This window comes from Pavona decussata, unplaced genomic scaffold (assembly GCF_977016875.1).
Source record: "Pavona decussata unplaced genomic scaffold, jaPavDecu1.1 SCAFFOLD_344, whole genome shotgun sequence".
NCBI classification, from domain to species: Eukaryota; Metazoa; Cnidaria; class Anthozoa; order Scleractinia; family Agariciidae; genus Pavona; species Pavona decussata.
The window spans coordinates 511,250-530,494 of record NW_028145729.1 but is presented as its reverse complement, the minus strand read 5'-3'; the positions used below and the strand labels follow the sequence as shown (position 1 = coordinate 530,494).

General features: G+C 36.6%; 1 protein-coding gene across 4 annotated transcripts in view; it reads left to right on the top strand.

Moving 5' to 3' along the window:
• Window positions 1-19,245, top strand: part of LOC146453225 (uncharacterized) — a 97,316-nt gene that overhangs the window by 66,476 nt on the left and 11,595 nt on the right. The window contains exons 1-2 of one of the 4 annotated variants that reach the window (XM_085096870.1): window positions 17,114-17,444; window positions 18,599-18,687. The exons of 2 other annotated variants lie outside the window; for them this stretch is intronic. In XM_085096870.1, coding sequence (XP_084952996.1) covers window positions 18,609-18,687 — 79 coding nt within the window. In that variant the 5' untranslated portion in view covers window positions 17,114-17,444; window positions 18,599-18,608. Of the gene's footprint in view, window positions 1-17,113; window positions 17,450-18,598; window positions 18,688-19,245 lie in introns of those variants that run through there. One more of the 4 variants, XM_085096869.1, reaches the window with a different exon arrangement.

The following is a 19,245-nucleotide window of genomic DNA, read 5'->3' as shown; positions in this document are numbered from 1 at the left end:
GTTGACACTCAGTATAAGGCTGTCACAGTTCAATCGCGAGTGACATAATATTTCATCGTAAATATGATAACATGAATGAGAATGCGAAACTTCAGCCGAAAGGGAAAGCACTGCCAAAAGAACTGTTATGACTTCATCGCTATCGAAAAGCTACTGTGAACTAATAAAGGGAAAGTACCTCTTAGAGAAGTACCATGACCTCGTCGCCATATCACGTGACTTCTATCGTGACTTCTTCTATCACGTGACTGTTGTAAAAAGGTTCGGTTCAGTAACGACATTGTGGTAAGTTCACTGAAGTCAGTCGAGCACACAGTCTTTGACAATGCAAGACGATTATTTATATGCGCATTTTTGTAGCTATTGAACAATTATTCCACAAACGCGAGATGGTTGTGAGATGATAGATAGCCAACGAGGCGCGTAACCATTGAGTTGGCTCTGATCATACCATATCCAAAACGCGCGAGTCCAATACTTGTTTTATTAAGGAAAATCAATAAATTTTGCTAGATCTTGCCAATTTCATTTTCCAAGAACGACGAGAAGACGATCCAATTCTTGTTTAGAAAACTAAAACAGTATTAAATTAGACTAATATAGATTGCTCGCGTTAAAATACGGCTGAATACAGTATTGAACGTTTTTAATGAGTTGTAAGGCGTCAGTTCACCACTCTATTCAAGGCGATGACACAAAATAGACAATAGAAAAACATCGGGACAGAAAAAAACTGTATAACGTATTGAAATGAATGTGATGAAATTCCCTTTGAAAACGGTTAGAATCACTGCTGCGACGTAATGGAACGGGGTCATAATGCTAGAATACTGAAATTTTATCTTTTTATCCTGACACATTACAAATTAAACGAGGCGTTTTTTTTTTTAAGCATTAACCCTAAATATCTCTCAGTTATTATATACTCGGTGTAATTGGTCGATTTTGTGGGCTGCATTTCATTGTACGGCCCGTTAGTTTCCTTTCCCGTGCGCTCGATGAACCTCAGAGATATAATAAATATCTTACTAACGGCGTTTTCTCGGTCCGTACTGTAAGTCACGGACCCTCGAATCTTTTCCGTTGATTTATGGCCCAAACGCGAATAAATTAACGGGAAAAATCTCGGCTAGTAAGAGGTACAGTCGAACCTGTATTAAGCGGTCACCCTCGGGGAATGGCTAAGTGACCGGAAAAAGTTTGGCATTTAAATTGAATAAGCAGCGCATTTTTGTGATAAGCAAGGTTATACATGACTCATAAAGGGTTGCGACTCGTGTATAATACTTTGATGGTCCGTGACCACTTATTATTAAAAACTGGATCATTGTGTAATGCAATTTCAGGTGTCTGATTGGCTTAGCGGCCATGTTATATGAGCCATTTTACCATGCCCGAGAAAAAAGCGACCATTAAATTGTCTTCTGGTTGTTCTTGCTAGGCCAAACCAAAAGATCTAACAATATTTCTTGATTGCTTTTAATGAAAAATTATTCCACTCTCGCTTCTTTGATGGTTATAGCCACCTCTTTTCGTTAGCTATCTGTCATCTCATATCCAAAGCGCGCTTGTGGAATAATTTATTTAAACCATGCATATCTGTGCGAATTTGTAAGAACCTTGTCACTAGATCCGGGCGTGAAGCTTCAAACTCAATTTTTTCCTTCCAGGGAACTATTTGCGTTTGATATACTGTAGGTAACTTAAAGCATTTCCTTTGGATTCTAAGTATTTCAAACAAGCTAGATATATATCTACTCGTAAGTAACTGACACAATTTTTGAAGCACTTGCAATTTAACAAATAGGGTAGTTATCGTATTGCAATGCCTGTTGCATTACTGCCCAAATAATCTTCATAATAAGACCAGAACAAATATTGTGAATTTGCAAGAATAACAGGCTTATGAAGTGAATGCGATGGTATATTTCCAGCCTGGTGAATGAATTAGAATGATGTATTGTTCAAGAAAGTGATACAGGCATACTCGTAAAAAAGAAATCCAAGTGCTCCTATCAGGAGTCGAACGTAAGACCTTCCGATAACTAGTTCGGATGCTCCACTACTGAGCTACAGGAGACTCGTGAGAGCTAAGGCCAATATCAGGCTTGTATTGTGTTAATGCAAATTGCGTTGATCCAGGGCACCATGGCCAATAACAATATATTTAAGAAAAACACTTCAAATCTTGTCTCCTACCTTTAATGGCATATATTTTCGTAATCTAATACACTCAGTTTTATCTGTTTAAATGCTATAGTTGAAAATTTTTAAAAGTGGCAGAAAGTTTTAGGGAACACCATGTTATGTCCGGAATTTACGAGCTGTTGTCCGTTTTACGAAAATGCTAGCTGACCTCAGCTTGTCTTTTTATCGAGATATTTGCCCCTCCGAAAATGAAAGGGATTAGTTTTTGGGAGTGTTACGAAATTTTAAAACCACGAGGCGCAGCCGAGTGGTTTTAGATCAGATAAAACACGTGCTGCGATTGTTTTTTTTTTCTTTTGCTTCAAAAACATTCCTGGAAAAGCGTGTGTCAAGAGAGTTCATAACGATGCTTTTGTCGGTGAACGTTGGAAATTAGCATACGAGAAAAACACAGCATACTAATAAGGAGGAGGTTTTATCGGGTATTAAAACCACTGCACGTGATGTTTTATCGACCGACTGTTAGGTCAATAGGCTTATCAATTATTAATGAATTTTTAATTACTTTGAAAGTTAATGGCTGTATTTAGGTTTTTTAAGGCAGTTTAGGTTTTTTTTTCTTTTCTGCAGGGCCCTTATTGATATCAGCATTTTATGCTGAAGAGGTCACTCTGGTTAAATAACATTTATTATTATATCATTATATATAAACCGTTGGGTGTCCCTGCTTGATTAGCGACCAAGTTTATCGTCGGCAATAGGAGCAATATAATTTTGCGTTGGTACTTACTAAATTCTGCTCTGATGGCTGATTGCAAGCAAATCTATTGTAATTTGACACTTTCAGGTTCTTGCTGGAGCGAAAGCTACTACAGAGAAAGCTGATAGTGAAATTCAGTGTATTGAATATTACTGATTACAAACACTGGGTAGAGGCAGAGTTTGTGTCCCATTCCAAGAAGAAAATACCCTCCACTCCCACCTTCATCCAGGATGCAGTTGTGATCCGTTATGGGCCGAGAACTGACCCCTTCTTTGAAACAATATTAAAAATAGCAAAACAATTGTCAAGGTCTGATCAATTATTAAACGTTTCTCTCAAGAAAAATGCAAACATTTGTGGTGTTAAACCGAGATGGACGTTGTTGATTGGGGTTGCGTGTGCGTGTGGAGCGGGGAGGTTTGGAGTAGGTGGGTTTCGAGGGTGGGGGTTGGGGGGGGGGGGGTATTTGTTATGCAATACCCCCTAGGAATTGTTTTCACTTACTGTGCCAAACAATTGTCAAATGAGACGATGTCAAAGCTATGCCTTGCCAGTTTTCATCTGCTTACAAGTACCCGCAGTATTAAACACACGAACTCGTTTACGGCTGAGTGTCTGTATTATGAAACGTGCAACTATTATCTTCACCCTGATCACAGCATTAATTTCAACAATTACAAGTAAGTGCTCTTTAAAACGAGAGAACAAAAGAACGAACAACCTCAAAACGATGCTGATTGAAGTAACAACAATGGAGCTGCAGATTATCAGGGTCCAGTGAAAATTAGGTGGTATTCACTTCCGCCATGTTGGTGGAGAGAACAAAAGAAAATTTGTTCACAAAGTTTGCATAAAAATGGAAGTGAACTCCCAGAGGAGAAAGCTCTTATTGTTCCTGTCCACCAACATGGCCTTCATGACGTCATATGCAAACCATTAATTCGACTCGTGGCAATTCTAGAAGCTTTATATCTTAGACACTTGTATACACCATCAAAGACGATATGAAAATTGGAGTTTTATTCATATTAAATGTCTTAAAAATTCTGCACTTATTTTTCATTCAATTTTTCTTAGGAAATATTCTTCACTTTGATTGCATAACATAAAAATCGCATACGCGTTACATAGCTTATTTGAATATTTTACAATAAATGCGCTATTCGGCGCGAACCATCTCTGTTCTCATTGTTTTGGAAGCCAAGTACTGTATTTTCTGATTGCATGCCCTCCATTGGAAAGAATTGTGGTAGTAGTGGCCGAAGTAGCTTGAGACATAATTTAAGGACGGTGCCTGCTTTTGTTACTACGCATCTCGAGATACTCGGGTATCCTATGGGTGGTGCCTACTAATACAGGAATATTTTTGCGCGGTTTAAAACTATGCGGAGAGAGTAGAACTCAGCAAGTGCTCTTGGTATCCAAAAAGAAAATTGGGGGTAGCCATGCATTTTTCAGAGATAATAAAGCTTCCATTTGCAAAAAAACGTCATACATTACTTTGTATTTTACGGCTTTTCAAAATAATTGTTGTTTAATTATCTCTAAAAACGCGTGGTTATCCCCAATTTTCTTTTTCATTTCCAATAGCCCTTGCTAAGATCTGCTTTTCCCGAATAGTCATAAACCGCGCAAAAATACGTCGGTATTAGTAGGCACCGTCCCGAAGGCTAAGTTTGTTTTTGTGCCATGAAACCAATTTATAATATCGCAGCGATAATTTGCGTCTAAGCCCTTGATCCCGCAGCTCTATCTCTGTAAATAACTTAAAATTTTGATACGGCCCATTTAAAACAATGAGAAAAGAAAGTAGAATTTCCTATTGTATAAACATAAAAATAATATATATTATATTTTAGGCTAAATATCTTACATATACATGGGAATATTTTAACGTCACTTGGACGACTGGAGGTGTGGGGCTTACACAAAGTGCAAAGACATCTGAATGATTTAAGTCTAGGAACATTTACTCTTGATCTCAAATAGTCGCTCAGGTGAGAGTTTATGTTCATAATAGATTAGTAGTTTAAGTTTGAAGTCTTATTCTACGTTGAGCAGATTTACGTTTCAAGTGAGCACGTGAGAGTCAATCGGAGTCCACAAGCGTTAACGGGCAAACAAAAGCGCATTCTAAAATTCTCGTCGCTTCTCGTGAATGGAGTTCGAAAGAATTCGATGACCTAAGAGAGGAATTCAGGGCGTGAAAGTTGGAGGTCAGACAGAAAGCAAACGTTTTAACGCCGGCCTGTTAAGTCTCAAACACTTCCGTAATCACTTATTATCCATTTTGCCAAAGAGTAAAATCTTCAACGGATATTTTTGTTTTAACTCGTGGCGCAGAGCCTCTATCCAGTGGTTGCGTCCGTTTGCCTCGTTGCTGCGCCAAAACCGGGAGAGAAACTTCACCTGAAGAAGACTGGAAGTAGTTTGCGGCGTGCGCGCGCGTGTACGCTAAACAGTAGACCCAGGCTTGGCCGTGACCGAACGAGTGGGTTGAGCAGTACCATGTACACTGACTGAGCGGGAGTACCCCAACAAAGCTTCATTTGACCCACCTAACCGGTTATAACGGGTTAGTCTTGCTGAAAGACCAACAGCGGTGGTAGTTTTAGGTCTGACACGTTCTTTCCTAGATTCTCTCTGAGGTGTGAAAGATCTTGGCGAGGTAAAAAAATTTTCGTTGCGGATCGTTCCATGGAGTCTTTGATACAAAGAGTTTAATTCAATGGATGATTTACGATGACAACCCTAACACCTTTCGTCAGTTTCTCCGACCTCGGAAGGACTCGTGTCACGTTCGTCCTCCCTGTCGAGTTCGCAGTGTAAGCAGCTTTGTACGTACGGGGCAATTTGATTGGCTGACTTGAGAAAAGGCGTACAAGAGAGATGTACGAAAACTTGATGCATCTCGGCAACTGCAACGACCATACCATGATATGTTGTCTAAGAATATAAGAGATCATGTATCAAGATTCTCCTTGTCGACTAGTATACGTTTCCTTCCTGTTGGTTTGGTGAATTTTTCTGTTCATCACCTTGGCAGATTACCCTTAGAAATGTTACACAACGGAAAATAGATAGGTAGTCCATATAATTGAGAATCACACTATATACAATTGGGTGGTGACAGTGGAAAGGGACTTTACCAACCCATGCCATCAAGTTCTTTTAGGTGATCGAGAGCTTTCTATCGGACATTGACCGCCACTCTACCACCAAGTCTAGCAGAACATTAAAGCTAAGCAAACAAGGAGCCATATCTATTAACAGGTTCGTCAAAATCTATGTTATGCCATGCTAGGAGCAGCTATTTTCTGTTATAACAATGAATAAGTTAAATGGGGAAAATTACAAAATTCAATATACAGGGCTGAGTTGCTCGAAGCATGGTTAGCACTAACCATTGGTTAAGAGGTATTAAAACCTATAGGTTGTCATGGCATTTAACCTGGGTTAGCGCTAACCATCCTTCGAGCAACTGGGCCCAGAGGAACAAAATAGCTGAAAGCGTTAAATGTAGTGTTCATAAAGGCAATTTTGACTACCCAAAATGTCATCTTAGTCAAAAACGTAAGAACGCCTTAAGATGAATAATTATTATAGAATTAACTATTTTTTGGTTAAAACCAGAAAATGAGGACGATGGAAACTTAAAGTAAACTGACCTTAGCAAGATGCAAGTCCTTTTGGAATCAGGACCGGTATTAATTTTCGAAGCTTCGTCTTCCTATCCTTGTTTTGCACTGAAGCTGGTAACAGTTGTTATGAATTTGGGGAGATGCACGTCCTATTTATTGGTCACAACAGCCGGGTAAAATCACGAAACACGGTCAAAACATCACGAAAAATCACGGTGAATCGTGTTTGTAGTCCTTAGCAACAATACATCACGAAAGGGCAGCACGGGACAACGTCACGAGAGATAATTTTATTGAAAAAAAATTTACGTTCTATAATCAGGAGTATCTAACATTATTTATTTAATTTTTTGAGCTTAAATCTTGATTAAAACATCTCACTGTAAACTCACAAGGTTCGTTTAATGGTGTCGTGTTTTGCTCTATGAACTAGGGCTGCTCAACATTTCCGTTTCCCCTAATGATTTTTTGAAGCAATATTAATTACTCTTCAAAACATGAGTGAAAAAACAACTACCGCTTAACACGATTTAGAAACTTACACGAAGAAATTTACAACATTAAGATAAGATTTGTACGTCTACCTTCGAGCAATATTAAACAAGACATCGTAAACTGAATCATAAAAAGAGGTTTCTCTTACGTCGAATATACTTTTGAATACGCATTCGAATATGAATGAGAAATGTACGAAAAGCAGAATAATAAGTATATGCTTTTTCTATCAACGCCACTAAGTAAAATCCCCATGAAAAATGACAGTATTTGTTACCATGGAGACGACATTTTAAAAAGGAGTTTGCGGAAATGAGAGCTTTTAGGCCTTTTATTATCTTTTTATTTTATTTTTCATTTTTTTTTTCTCGTAGAGAGATAACGAAAACTACATTTTTGGGACTGATTTCTGTATTTTCATGCAATAACTGTAGGGATATTAAAAGACAGGAAATTGGTAATTTACTTTTAACTGAGAGCTACAGAGGGAGAGCGATTTATAAACTCGTAACAAAACGTTAACAAAACAAAACTAAATTTTCTTTGAACAAGTCATATGAAGAGTTTCTAAACGAATTAAGCATTACGTATTTTATCAATTCAGAGAAAACCAGTGTTTAAACTGCAATCACCTCCATTACGCCGATCGACAAATTGTGCTAAGCCAACTTATAAAATGTTAAAAGTTACTGATATCGAAATCTTCATGTGTTAAAATACGTTAACGTCAGGTTTGTTTAACAACGCTCCGTGTTTCGTTAAAAAACTTAAGTACTGTTTTACACAAAGAGAAAAAAGATTAAAACCAATGGTAATATGATCGTGGTCGAGTTTTCTCGAATTTACTCCGCCGCTACCATAATCGCACCCTCAAGTACCTCGATTACGTTTTTAGTTTTACATCCGCAAAAGTGTGTTTTTATCGCCTGAATGGCACAACGAGTTTCATTAGTCAACCTTAAATGACGCATACAAATTATCTGAGGCGTTGTTTTTTTTCTAGTTGAAACAAGGACAACATCGAGAGACGTGACTAATAAACTGTATTAATGACGCTTTCTTCTGAGAACGAGTTAATTCACATCCACGCAAAAGTTTCGAAAACAACGCGGCGCATTCAATAACTCACGGTGCAAAACACGACACGATAAAATGAATTTGGTGAGTTCAATACAGCTTTTTCAGAGTCTCATTTAAGGTTGGTAAATTCAACTAAAGAATCTGATTTAACCTTGATATTACAATGTTAAATTTTTTCAATAAAATTCTCTCTCGTGATGTTGTTCCGTGCTGCCCCTTTGTGAGTTATTGTTGGGAAGGGCTACAAATTAGCTTTCTCGTTGCGTGATTTTTCGTGATGTTTTGACCGTGTTTCGTGCTTCCCGATTTGCTGGGACCAATAAATTGGCCGTGTAACTCGCATAATCAGTCACAACTGTTATTACCAGCTACAGTGACAAGCAAGAAGTTCAAAAACAACGATCCGCGAACATTCGACTACACTCAATAAGCACTCCTTCTGCAGCTAGGTAGGTGAAGAATTTCTTGGAACAATTTTTACTGATTTCAGTACAATTTGCTTTCTTGTTTTTTTTTTAACGCAATCATGATAAATCTTAAATCGTGTACATGATTTAAAAAATTTGGTTTCAAATGTTACTTTGCTTACGAACGATAAGATATTCATTGCCATAAAATTTGCGGGAACTTACTGGTGAATGAATATTTCATATGAAACTATGTGTGACGCATGATTTTCGACACACTTCTAACTTGCAAAAAACAAAATAAAAACAAAAATGTTGTCCCGAGCAAGAATCAAACTTAAGTTTCCCCTGTAACTTAGAAAGTTTACTATGACATATCCACTCACTTGTACTAGGAATTACCACGCTTTGAAATATTTCTTCAAAACTGAAGTTGTTGAAGATAGTACTGTATATATTTGTTTTGCAGGGAATCACTTGCAGAAGTTATAATTTCAATGAAATATGGATGGACCAAGTTACCTCTCTGGGAACGTAGAACAAAGCTTCATCGCTGTGGCGACAGTAAATGAACAATCCAAGGTGACAGTTAAAACAGTCGCAAACACACTGGCAGCAATCGGAGACGAATTGAGCCAGTCGTACGAAATATCTTGCAACAGTGGAGTCAACGCAGTTATGCCATGCGCAGTGCTGGAGGGATGGTTGAACTTGGTTGTCTTGTTAACAAAATCATTGAGCTGAAAATTCAAGGAAAAGAAAGAAGTTAGAGATAAAAGAAGCTGATATTGATGGAAGGATAGTTTTATCTAGCTGCAAATGATGTTGCGTGGAAAGGAGGAAAAAAGGAAAGAAGAATAGCACTGTTGCCTGAACGAATTTAATTACGGCGTGTAATTAGCACAAGGATACAAAGGGGAACAGCTGACATCAAAACGAGATATATTCATTTTTCGGAAGTTGAACGATACGTTCAACAGTTACCTTAATGTGAAATAGAACGAAACTCTTATTTTCAGGATATTTTTACTATCGATAAAATTATTTCATTTGTAAACCATATTAAAACCATCAAATTTTAGTCTTTGGTATTATTGCAAGTTCCTCTTAAGGAATATTTATTGAATTAAAACAATCACGTTTGTTTGGAGTAAATGAATAAATAAGAGAGAAAATAATACTCGTCTATATCGTGTGTTTTAGAATTAAAATACTCTTTAAAGTCAATTGATTCTCTCTTGAGAAATATTTCCCCAATTAAAAAACTGAAATTTTGAGATTCAGAAGGGGTATTAAATTCGTTTAATCATCTCATCTCAGACACAAATTTCACAGGGAAAAATCCTTCACCGAAACTAAAACAATTTGAATAAACTTTCTCGCAGATGAAACTTTCTACAGTTAATTTGAAAAAACACAATAGAGGCACCAATATCACAAAGAGATGCTAAAACAGGCTAGCCAATGAAATATCGCTTTTCAGGAATCGTCATCATTTATCTTAACCGTCTTTTCTTTTTCATTTTAGCTGCGTGTTTTTAAAATGACATTTAAAGTAAATTGTGAATAAATTGCATTGTTCCTTCTCCCCGATACCCTCCAGGTGTTAGGTGAAAATTTGAAATTTAAAAATTCTAGTAAAGGAAAACTTCTTTTCCCAAATATCATTTGTGCAGCTCATTTTTGTTAAGGACTAACTATTAAGTAAAACCGATGAAAGATTATTATATTTCCAACTTTCATAATTTCGAAAAACTATATATCTGCAAATAAACGGAACTCGTATATTAAAACAGATGGGATAACTAGATATTGTGCCTTTTAGCTATTTTAACACAATAGCGTCGTTTATGAAAGCAACAACCGGGACCACGAATTGAGATTCGTTTCTTAAATTAAAATTTTGAAAATAAGACAACTATATTTCTCGAATACAAACTGTCACTGTTTGTCTTGGAAAAATTCATTTTCTTCTTCTCAACTTTGAATAATAAAGATAGTCGTGTCTATATTAGTTTTGAATGTCACCATTGAAAGCAAACTGCACCTTTTATCTGTCAGTGTTTTAAATGTAAATATTCGAGTCAGGCTTACATATGCATGCATGAAAACCACAATCATCAGACATTCTCTTCAAGAAAAATGACCATGTTAATGGTTTTAAATCTTTAGCAAATCGAGAGCTCAGTAGTGCTTTTAAGATTCGTTTATAGCGTTCGGATAAATAAATCAAGATGCGATTCAGCACTAAACCAGTGATTTTCAAAGGTTTTATGAATGGTAATATACGTTTTGGTCAGAAGTCTTTTTTTCTTTGGGTTTGTGTTACCGAGCGTTTTTCTGAGGAAATTTCACTCTTTTTATTTATTTTGCAGTTCAAAATGCGAGCTTGAAGAATGTAGTTGTTGAAACGTATCTAGTTAAGTGTATTTACATATAATAACTTTACCAATGGAGACAGGAAATTTATAATTTACTGTTGATTTTGACTAAGCGAATGGAGATAAAACCATCACAGATTATACATTTCCTTGAAATATTGGGTTTAAAGGCCGAGAAAAAAAAGGGGGATAAAGATGTTATTTTCACTGATTACTTTCTTCCTGGGTAAAATGCAAGTTTTAGTTTTAGAGATTGCGGTTATTAAAATCAAATTCATCATGAGAAGCATGCATTGTCGTGTAATTGGTCACCAAAAACGTTCTGCAAGATTAAGTACAAAACGTCTGAGTTTGTATCCCAATCGATTCTGCAAGTACAGCAATATTAATAAGGCTAATCAATAACTGAAGAAATTCAACGAGTGGTGATGAAGAAATCAACACGAAAAGTTAACAATAAATACTCTTCTTTTCTCAACACACAAAATCAATCTGAAACATTTGTGACCGTATACGGGAAAACGTACTTTAACGCTTATCCGTTAAACGGCTAAAAACTAACGGGTAGTTAACGGCCTTGAAAGCGTTCTAACGGTTTGTCCTAACGGTCTAACGGCAAACTGGTCATGGCAAACGGATCATTTGAACGTTCTAACGTTTAACCCTGACGCTCTAACGCCTAACTAATTCTGTCTAACGGCTCATGAAAACTTTCTAACGCTAACGCAACCTGTTCTAACGCTTAGCTGGAGCCGTTAAACGGCCGAGAAAAAAATCTAACGCGTAAATTAACGACTTACATGAGCGTTAAAAGCGGTAGATACAGTCTAGTGTACCGACAAGATTTTCACGAACTGCCGAATATCTCACAATCATGTTGCACGATGTGAAGTATAAAAAACCACACACGAAAATTTAAATTTCATTTTGCATAGTCGCGAATGTGAAATGTTTTCACCGAGGAGCGTTTGACCAGATCTGAATAAAGTCTGAAGCAAATTAATTTTTAGGTTGTCGTGGAGCGAAATGGCCGGATCGGTATAGGCATAAAAGCTTGAAATATTTTCATGTAAACATAGTCAACGAGCGCAAAATGAAAACAAACTTAAGTTTTAGGCCACTGAAATTTTCGTAGGAAGTACAAAAAAATTCGCATGTATAAAAGATTATTGCATAAAACATATCGTGACTAATAAACAATATTTATGACACTTTCTTATGAAGAAAGGTTAATTCGCGCCCTCGCTTAAGCTCACAACAGCGCGGCCGTGTTACTTAGCAGAGCAGAACACGACACCGTTAAACGAACTTGGTGAGCAAACTATGAACATTTCAAGCAATTTTTTAATATAAGAAATATTATGAACATTGTTGTGTATTCTTGATGCTGTCATGTGAATCTGTTGGCATAAAAACTATCTCTCGTGATGTTCTCCTGAAGTGTCCATTTCGTGAGGTATTGTTGCTAAGGACTACAAGACTTATTTTGGCGTTATGTGATTTATCTTTGTTTCGATGTTTCGTGTTTTTCTGATTCATTGTGACTAATAAATAGGCCGTGTATCTCGCTTAATTCACAACTGTTATTACCAGTTACAGCGAGGAGGAAGAAAGGCACAAATAAGCATTAAAAATCTATCCCAGTAGATTGAACTTCTTAATGCTTATTTATTTATTTATTTATTTATTTATTTATTTATTTGGACTCTGAATGGCAATGGTTGGTTTCAAAACGTATTCATCGGTAAACATTTCTGGCCTTTTTCGAATGCAAAATTTCTCAGCAGTGGAATGAACGTGTTGCTTTTTTTGTGAATTCAATGGTTAAGTAGTTAGTATATTTCGTTTACCCTTTATCGTTTATTGTTATTATAGTCCTTTAAGGGTCTCTTTTTCCCAGAGATTTTGTCAAGGCGAAAATGAGATCGATGAAATATGCTAATGAAAAAACCTAGGCGGAAATGTCTTGTTATCCAATGTCACTTTTTTGGAAGTAAAGAAAAAATTCGAACCCATAATCTAGTCGGGGAAAACTACACCGTTGGTCTATAATCAATAATTATGTGTTAATATTTGCTTTACAGGTTATCAGAAACAGGAAAGATACTTGAAACACAGTATGGACGACAGAACTGCAATCTCTCACGAGTCAGAAAGTTCATCCTTGGAGTCAGAGGACAAAGAAACAACCATGGATGCAATTGAATCAGTGGCAAACAAACTGAGAAATATTGGCGACAATTTAAACCAGTCATACGAAAAACTTCCACTCAGCGGAGTGAGGGCGGCAAATGCGCCATGCGCAGTGAGGGAAAGCTGCTTGGATGTTTGCGTTTTGGTTGTCAAGACGACAACTTAAAAATAAAAGAGATAAAGAAGATGGAGATGAAGAAGACGTGAGTGAGAAGATGATTATGCGGAAAATGGGAAAATGTGATCCCGAATAGTGGGATTTTGATAATCAGTAAAAGGAACAATTTTGTGACTTATACTCAGAAAGGAGTAGATATTGAATATTATTATACAACACATTGTAACACTGCCCAAATATGGTCATGGTGCGCTGAATATTCGCCGTCCGTAGTCAACAGACAGATATCCTGCGATATACGTAATTTCCTGTGTCGGGGAGAAATATGGCAAAATAAAGATCGTCTCCAGATTTTCTGCAATAAAACTGTGCTTGTTTCCAATTTGTTGAATGAGAAAACAATTATCCTGCTCAATCTTGCGGAATTTCCCTGATAACAGCTAACTCGGCCCTCCGCCTCAGGCGATATTCCGCGCGATTTCGCAGGATAATTGTAAAGTACTAGTATATCGGAAATGAAGAAATTAAACTGATAGACTGAATAAGAGAATGAATTTCGATTGAATAACGTTTACATAAAATGTTGCTATTCATATATATATATATATGAACAAGTAATTACGGAGGATCAGTGCCATATTCTTCATAATATGGAAATATGGGCGGGAGGCAGCGTGGTCGAGTGGTTAGGGCGCCGGACTTGAAATCCGGAGGTCTCGGGTTCAAGTCCCGCTCTGACCGCTAGCTGGAGTTGTTTCTCGGTAGCCCCGAGTTCAACTCCTCGGCCTCGTTTGTAAATAGCCAGCTGGTCTGCCTCCTGCCAGTTGGGATTTTTAACCATGTTATTTTCAATTTAAACTATTTCTTTGTGAAGTTTAATGCTCGGCCCCACTAGCACTTGTGCTATAAACACTGCCGAGGGTAAATAAAAGTTTATTATTATTATTATTGTTATTATTATTATTATTATTATTATTATTATTATTATTATTATTATTATTATTATAATAATAATAATTTTTGAAGATGTATATTGTGATCGAACAACTCGAAAAATATTGGAATGATTTTCACATTTCTACTCCTTTGTATCAAATGTCGTATAGAGTCTGTTTGAACGATTCAAATGTTTTAAATGAAACAACAGTTAGTCAAAAGCATTACGTAAATACTGACCTCATGATCACTCAAACCACTTATTTAGTCCTTCGATCTCAGGCCGTGTATGTGAACATATTTTGTCTAAAACACTGCAGATTTCCAAGCGGTCACTGGAATACACACCTGCTGGGCTACAAGCATGACCGAAACGAGAATAATTTGCATAAAGCTTGCTTACGGCTGAAATAGATTTATTTCATAAAGTAAAATCACTGTTTTGTGTAACGATGAGCTAAATGTAGACTAACCCAATAGGATGGCATTTTCTCAATAGTGCATTTATTGATGTATGCGTATCTTTGTTTCAGCGTGTTTAAAGTGACAGTTGAGTCTTTTGAGTGAATTATGAATAAATCTTATTAGTTGTATTTTACTTACAAGTGTCAGAAGCGGTACCGCGCGAACGCCTTTGATTTGCGAAGCTGTTAAGCTGCCATTTCTGTCTAGTTTAAATTAAAAAAAGTCTACTTCCTCCAAAACTGGCACTGCATAATAACAGCACTAAAAGCAATTTCGTTATCAACTGTGGTAATGAAAAACTCTTCCCAACAAAATGGAAATTACAATAAATTGTACGTTTAAAGAAAAACTGACCATTGCTATATTCAAGTTTTTCCGCACAATAGGAGCTTAATTGCATGTAGTGGGCTACTGCACGAAAGCGATATTTTCAATTATTTTCTTAAGATTTTACATAAGAAAAGCTTGTAGTATCAAGGGTTTTTTTTTTCAATAATTAAGTGATGAGTGATCTTAATGAAAAAGTAATTTAGTGCATGTTCATGGCTTGAAATGTGAATTTGTCTAAATGATGTCTAAATAATCGATTCAACTTGTTGCAAGAGGTGAGAAACACCGTTCGAGATTATACAGAAACGAGCATTTCGAGCAGAGAAACGCAGAATATTATTTCGATCCGTATATTTATCACACAAAAAAGTTGCTAAGGTAGATAATTTTTTTCAGGTGTAACATTATAATTATAAATGTTCTATCCAATTGCGATTATGTACAGGAAACAAAATTATGAACAGATATATGTTTTTTCATCAGAACACAATTCTAAAATGAAAAACCACATTGTTACCATGGGTATTCATTCCTGTTGTATGAATGTTAACCCTTTTAAGTTTTTTTTGAGACGTTATCTTACCTTATCATGAAAACAAACTTTCCGCCCTGATGTATTTTGGAGAAAAATATTTCATTAATGTTAACAGTTAATCTGCATGAGTCCTCTTGAAACGTTCGCCTCCTTTTATATTTTTTATGAAAATAATTTTCCTTCTGACCATTTTGCAATTTGAAAAGGATTATTAAATGCATTTGCATTTCCCAACTGTCCGGATAATGAGAGGAAATTGCGAATTTCCATTTTTTTAAACTGATTTGAGTCACACTCATATATAATCGCAGCAAAGAAAGTGTGGGATTTAAGCGGAATCAAACATCACACATTTACCGCTGAATATTATTGTGTTGAGTTTGCAGTAAGTTAAAGTTGAATCGGCACAAGAGCTTATTGTTTGAGTTGCCGCCATTTTTGGTTTGGTTATCAATAACTGCGTTCTCAGTCATCCTCTATTGGGAAAGGAAATCGCAAATTGAACCGTTTTGCTTGATCGCTCGCCCTTATTTTCAAGTAATCGGTGTTACTGATAAAACACTTTATCATATTATATTGTTTTAGAACACAAAACGAACTCGGAAGTTTCAGATTTCCACATTTCAGTTCAGCCTTATAAACCCATAACATAAAACGTCTCTGTTTTAGGTCCAACTTGTTTTATTAAAAACTGGATCATTGTATAATGTAATTCGAGGGATTTGATTGGCTTAGCGGCCATGGTATATGAACTATTATTCTATGCCCGAGAAATAGAGACTATGACCTTCTATGTAAGCAGCAAAATCTAGCAAAATTTCCTGTTGTTGTTGTTGTTGGTTTTTTTAATAAAACAATTATTCCACTCGCGCTTGTTGGATATGAGATCATCATAGCCAAGTCGGCGCTGCGCGCCCTCATCAATTGCTGTGTAGTCTTTTCTAAAGTAAAGCGCGCGCGTTCAGAAATTAATCAGGGGGGTTGTAAAACAAATAAACCCCTTTCCGGCTTACTAATATATCGGAAGGTAATGCACTCGGCTTTAGGATTGCCCTCAAAATTTCACCATTGGCCGAGAAGCGAACTGTTCAGTTTTCTGACAATCTTTCAGCTTGGGGTATTATCGTCTGATATTCAGTGATATACCAGCCGCGTGAAGGGGTTTATTTACTAACTGAAATCATGTCAAGTTTGTAAGTTATGCAAATCAGAAACATCTTTGTAGCAAATATTTCTTTTTCTATCAGGCCTGTCAGATATTTTCAGTTATGGTAACGAGGAAAAATTTAAAAAAATAGTATTTACAATTTCGAAGTAAATCTTTTCACTTTCTTTGCTTGATAACAACACAACAAAAATATGGAATTTCATTTTGCAAGTATTGAAACTCAAACGACACCTCACTTGACCACGACAACTCACTCAAACTCAAACGACAACTCAGTTGATCGTGAGTAGTCATTATTTATGATTTTTAAATCCTTCAGAGAAGTAAAAGATGGAATTGAATAAACTTGGTGCAGCGTAGTCAGTAACATGACAAGTGGTAAAGGACTGCTAGATTTGCAATACCGTACGTGAAAATACTGACTTGCAGTATACTATCAGCCTCGAAAAATTATAAAATGCAACGAAAAATATATTTGCGCTGTCACCGAAGAAAACAGTAAATCATATCTTTATTTTCTCACAGTCATTTGGATTACATTCGGTTTCTACTGACTGTCAGTGCGGTTACAGGTCCTTTACTTGAAATAGGACAATTGACGTCAATTCTATTATTGACTCTGAGTAACGCTCTCTCATCCATGTGAGAACGTATTTTAAAGACGAGGGACAACTAAGAAAGCCTTCACGACCTCATCACGCGGTTTATCTTGTGAATTCAGCTTCTAAAAGTTTTAGACCCAGAGTAGGGAAACAGTGACAACGGATAGATTGTGCGTACATTGGTAAGGTAAGCAGTGAACCAATTTTTCTTTACATTCTTAAAAACTTGCGTATTTTTTTATTTATCTGAAGGGCGCTCGCCAAAAATATCTAATTTTATTTATTGGGAACACTCACAAAATGAACACTTATTTTACTTTTCCAGAGATAAGTATTCGATCCCGATAATATTTTAATGGCTTTATAACGGCTTTTGCGGAGTCAAATGTGTTATCTTAATATGTGGAACTTAAGTCGCGTTGGATAAATTCATGACCAAACCTCACGAACTTCACCCACAAACATGTTACAGGGAAACCAACGGTTCTTTTTGGTTAATATCTGTTCGAAAGACCCCATTCGCCTCAGAAATTCGGATTTGGTTGTAAAAAAAATATATATATATAGTTTTCTTCGGCAAAATATCACTTCAAAATTTCGTCACACTGGAAAATAATTCATTTCGTTTCCGGACGGGTCAGATTTGTCCATTATTAACGGTGCGAAGTGAGGGCTGCCAGCGTTTTCGTAAAGCGATTATCAGAATCAACTCTTTAATTCGGCTTCGCTTTCTAAGACATTCTGCAACTAAATTTTAATAAATCAAAGCATCTGAACAGATCAAAATGTACCTTCAAAATATCCACTGAACGATCTCGGAACACTGGTGACAAGATTTAAGTATTTTGTTTAAATGCTCTCGCCTGGTACCAGTGATGTGGAATATCACAAAGTTACAACAACCTTCAGATCAGAGATTACCTATTCTTAGCCGAAAAGTTGAATTGTATTGAAAGCATTTAAAGTTTGATGATGTGAAATCAGGTACAATAATATTCATGTTCAAAAGTGAAAATAACCTATATTTCGTTTTCCGAACTATTGGAAAACAAATGCGCATCATGCATAATGAACATGTGTATTTTCTCTTTTGTTTATTGTGTTATGAACACGAAATTATCCCATTGAATTACCGTTCAAACGTCACTGCCAATTTCGTGGAAAGGGCTATATTATGAGGTAATTTTTTCTAGACCACTTCTTTGCGAAATATTTTTGTGTCTTAATGACAAGCACTTTTTGTTTGTTTGTTTTCTTTTTTTCAAATTTCAGGCTACAATAATTCACTTTTAAGTGAATTCAAATCAAACTTGATTTTAAGTACATTGATTCTCAGTGCATGACCCATGGCGGCGAGTCAACCCGACAAAGTGAAAGAACCTTCTGACGAAGGGAAGCTGGATTTTGACAATGATACCTTAAGGGGTACGTAACAATTTCATGTCTTCCAGTTCTTGCACCGCTAGAGTTGTCTTTTGACTAGGTAACATGTTACTATGTGCATTGTGCGGTTATCTGGCCTCGATTGTTCAAAGAAGGCATAGCTCTATCCAGTGGATAAATCGTTATCCAGTGGATAAAATGTACTCCTACTAAAATGCCGAAAACGTCGCCCATATACTCCGCGCACGCAAGACTAAAATGGATATAATTGCGGTAGTGCACGCGGCAGGGATTCACTGAATCACGGAGACATTTATTGGGTTAATTTGGCCAGATAGCGAGTTATCCGCATTATAAAGTTACCGCTCTTTGAACAACTGTGGCCTTGTGGTTAACTCATCGTGGCTAGAGGCGACACACTTTGGTCTCCAAATGACAGGCACAACTAAGGTACGTGGAAGTTGTTGCGAGGCCTGTGAAACGCAGTTCAGAAACAATAGGCAACTTCCTCATTGGAAAGAGAAGCCCCTTTAATAGCTTCATTGTCTTAGTGCCAATAGCTAAGTGAACCCAAAAAGAATAAGAAGGCATTTTGAGAGA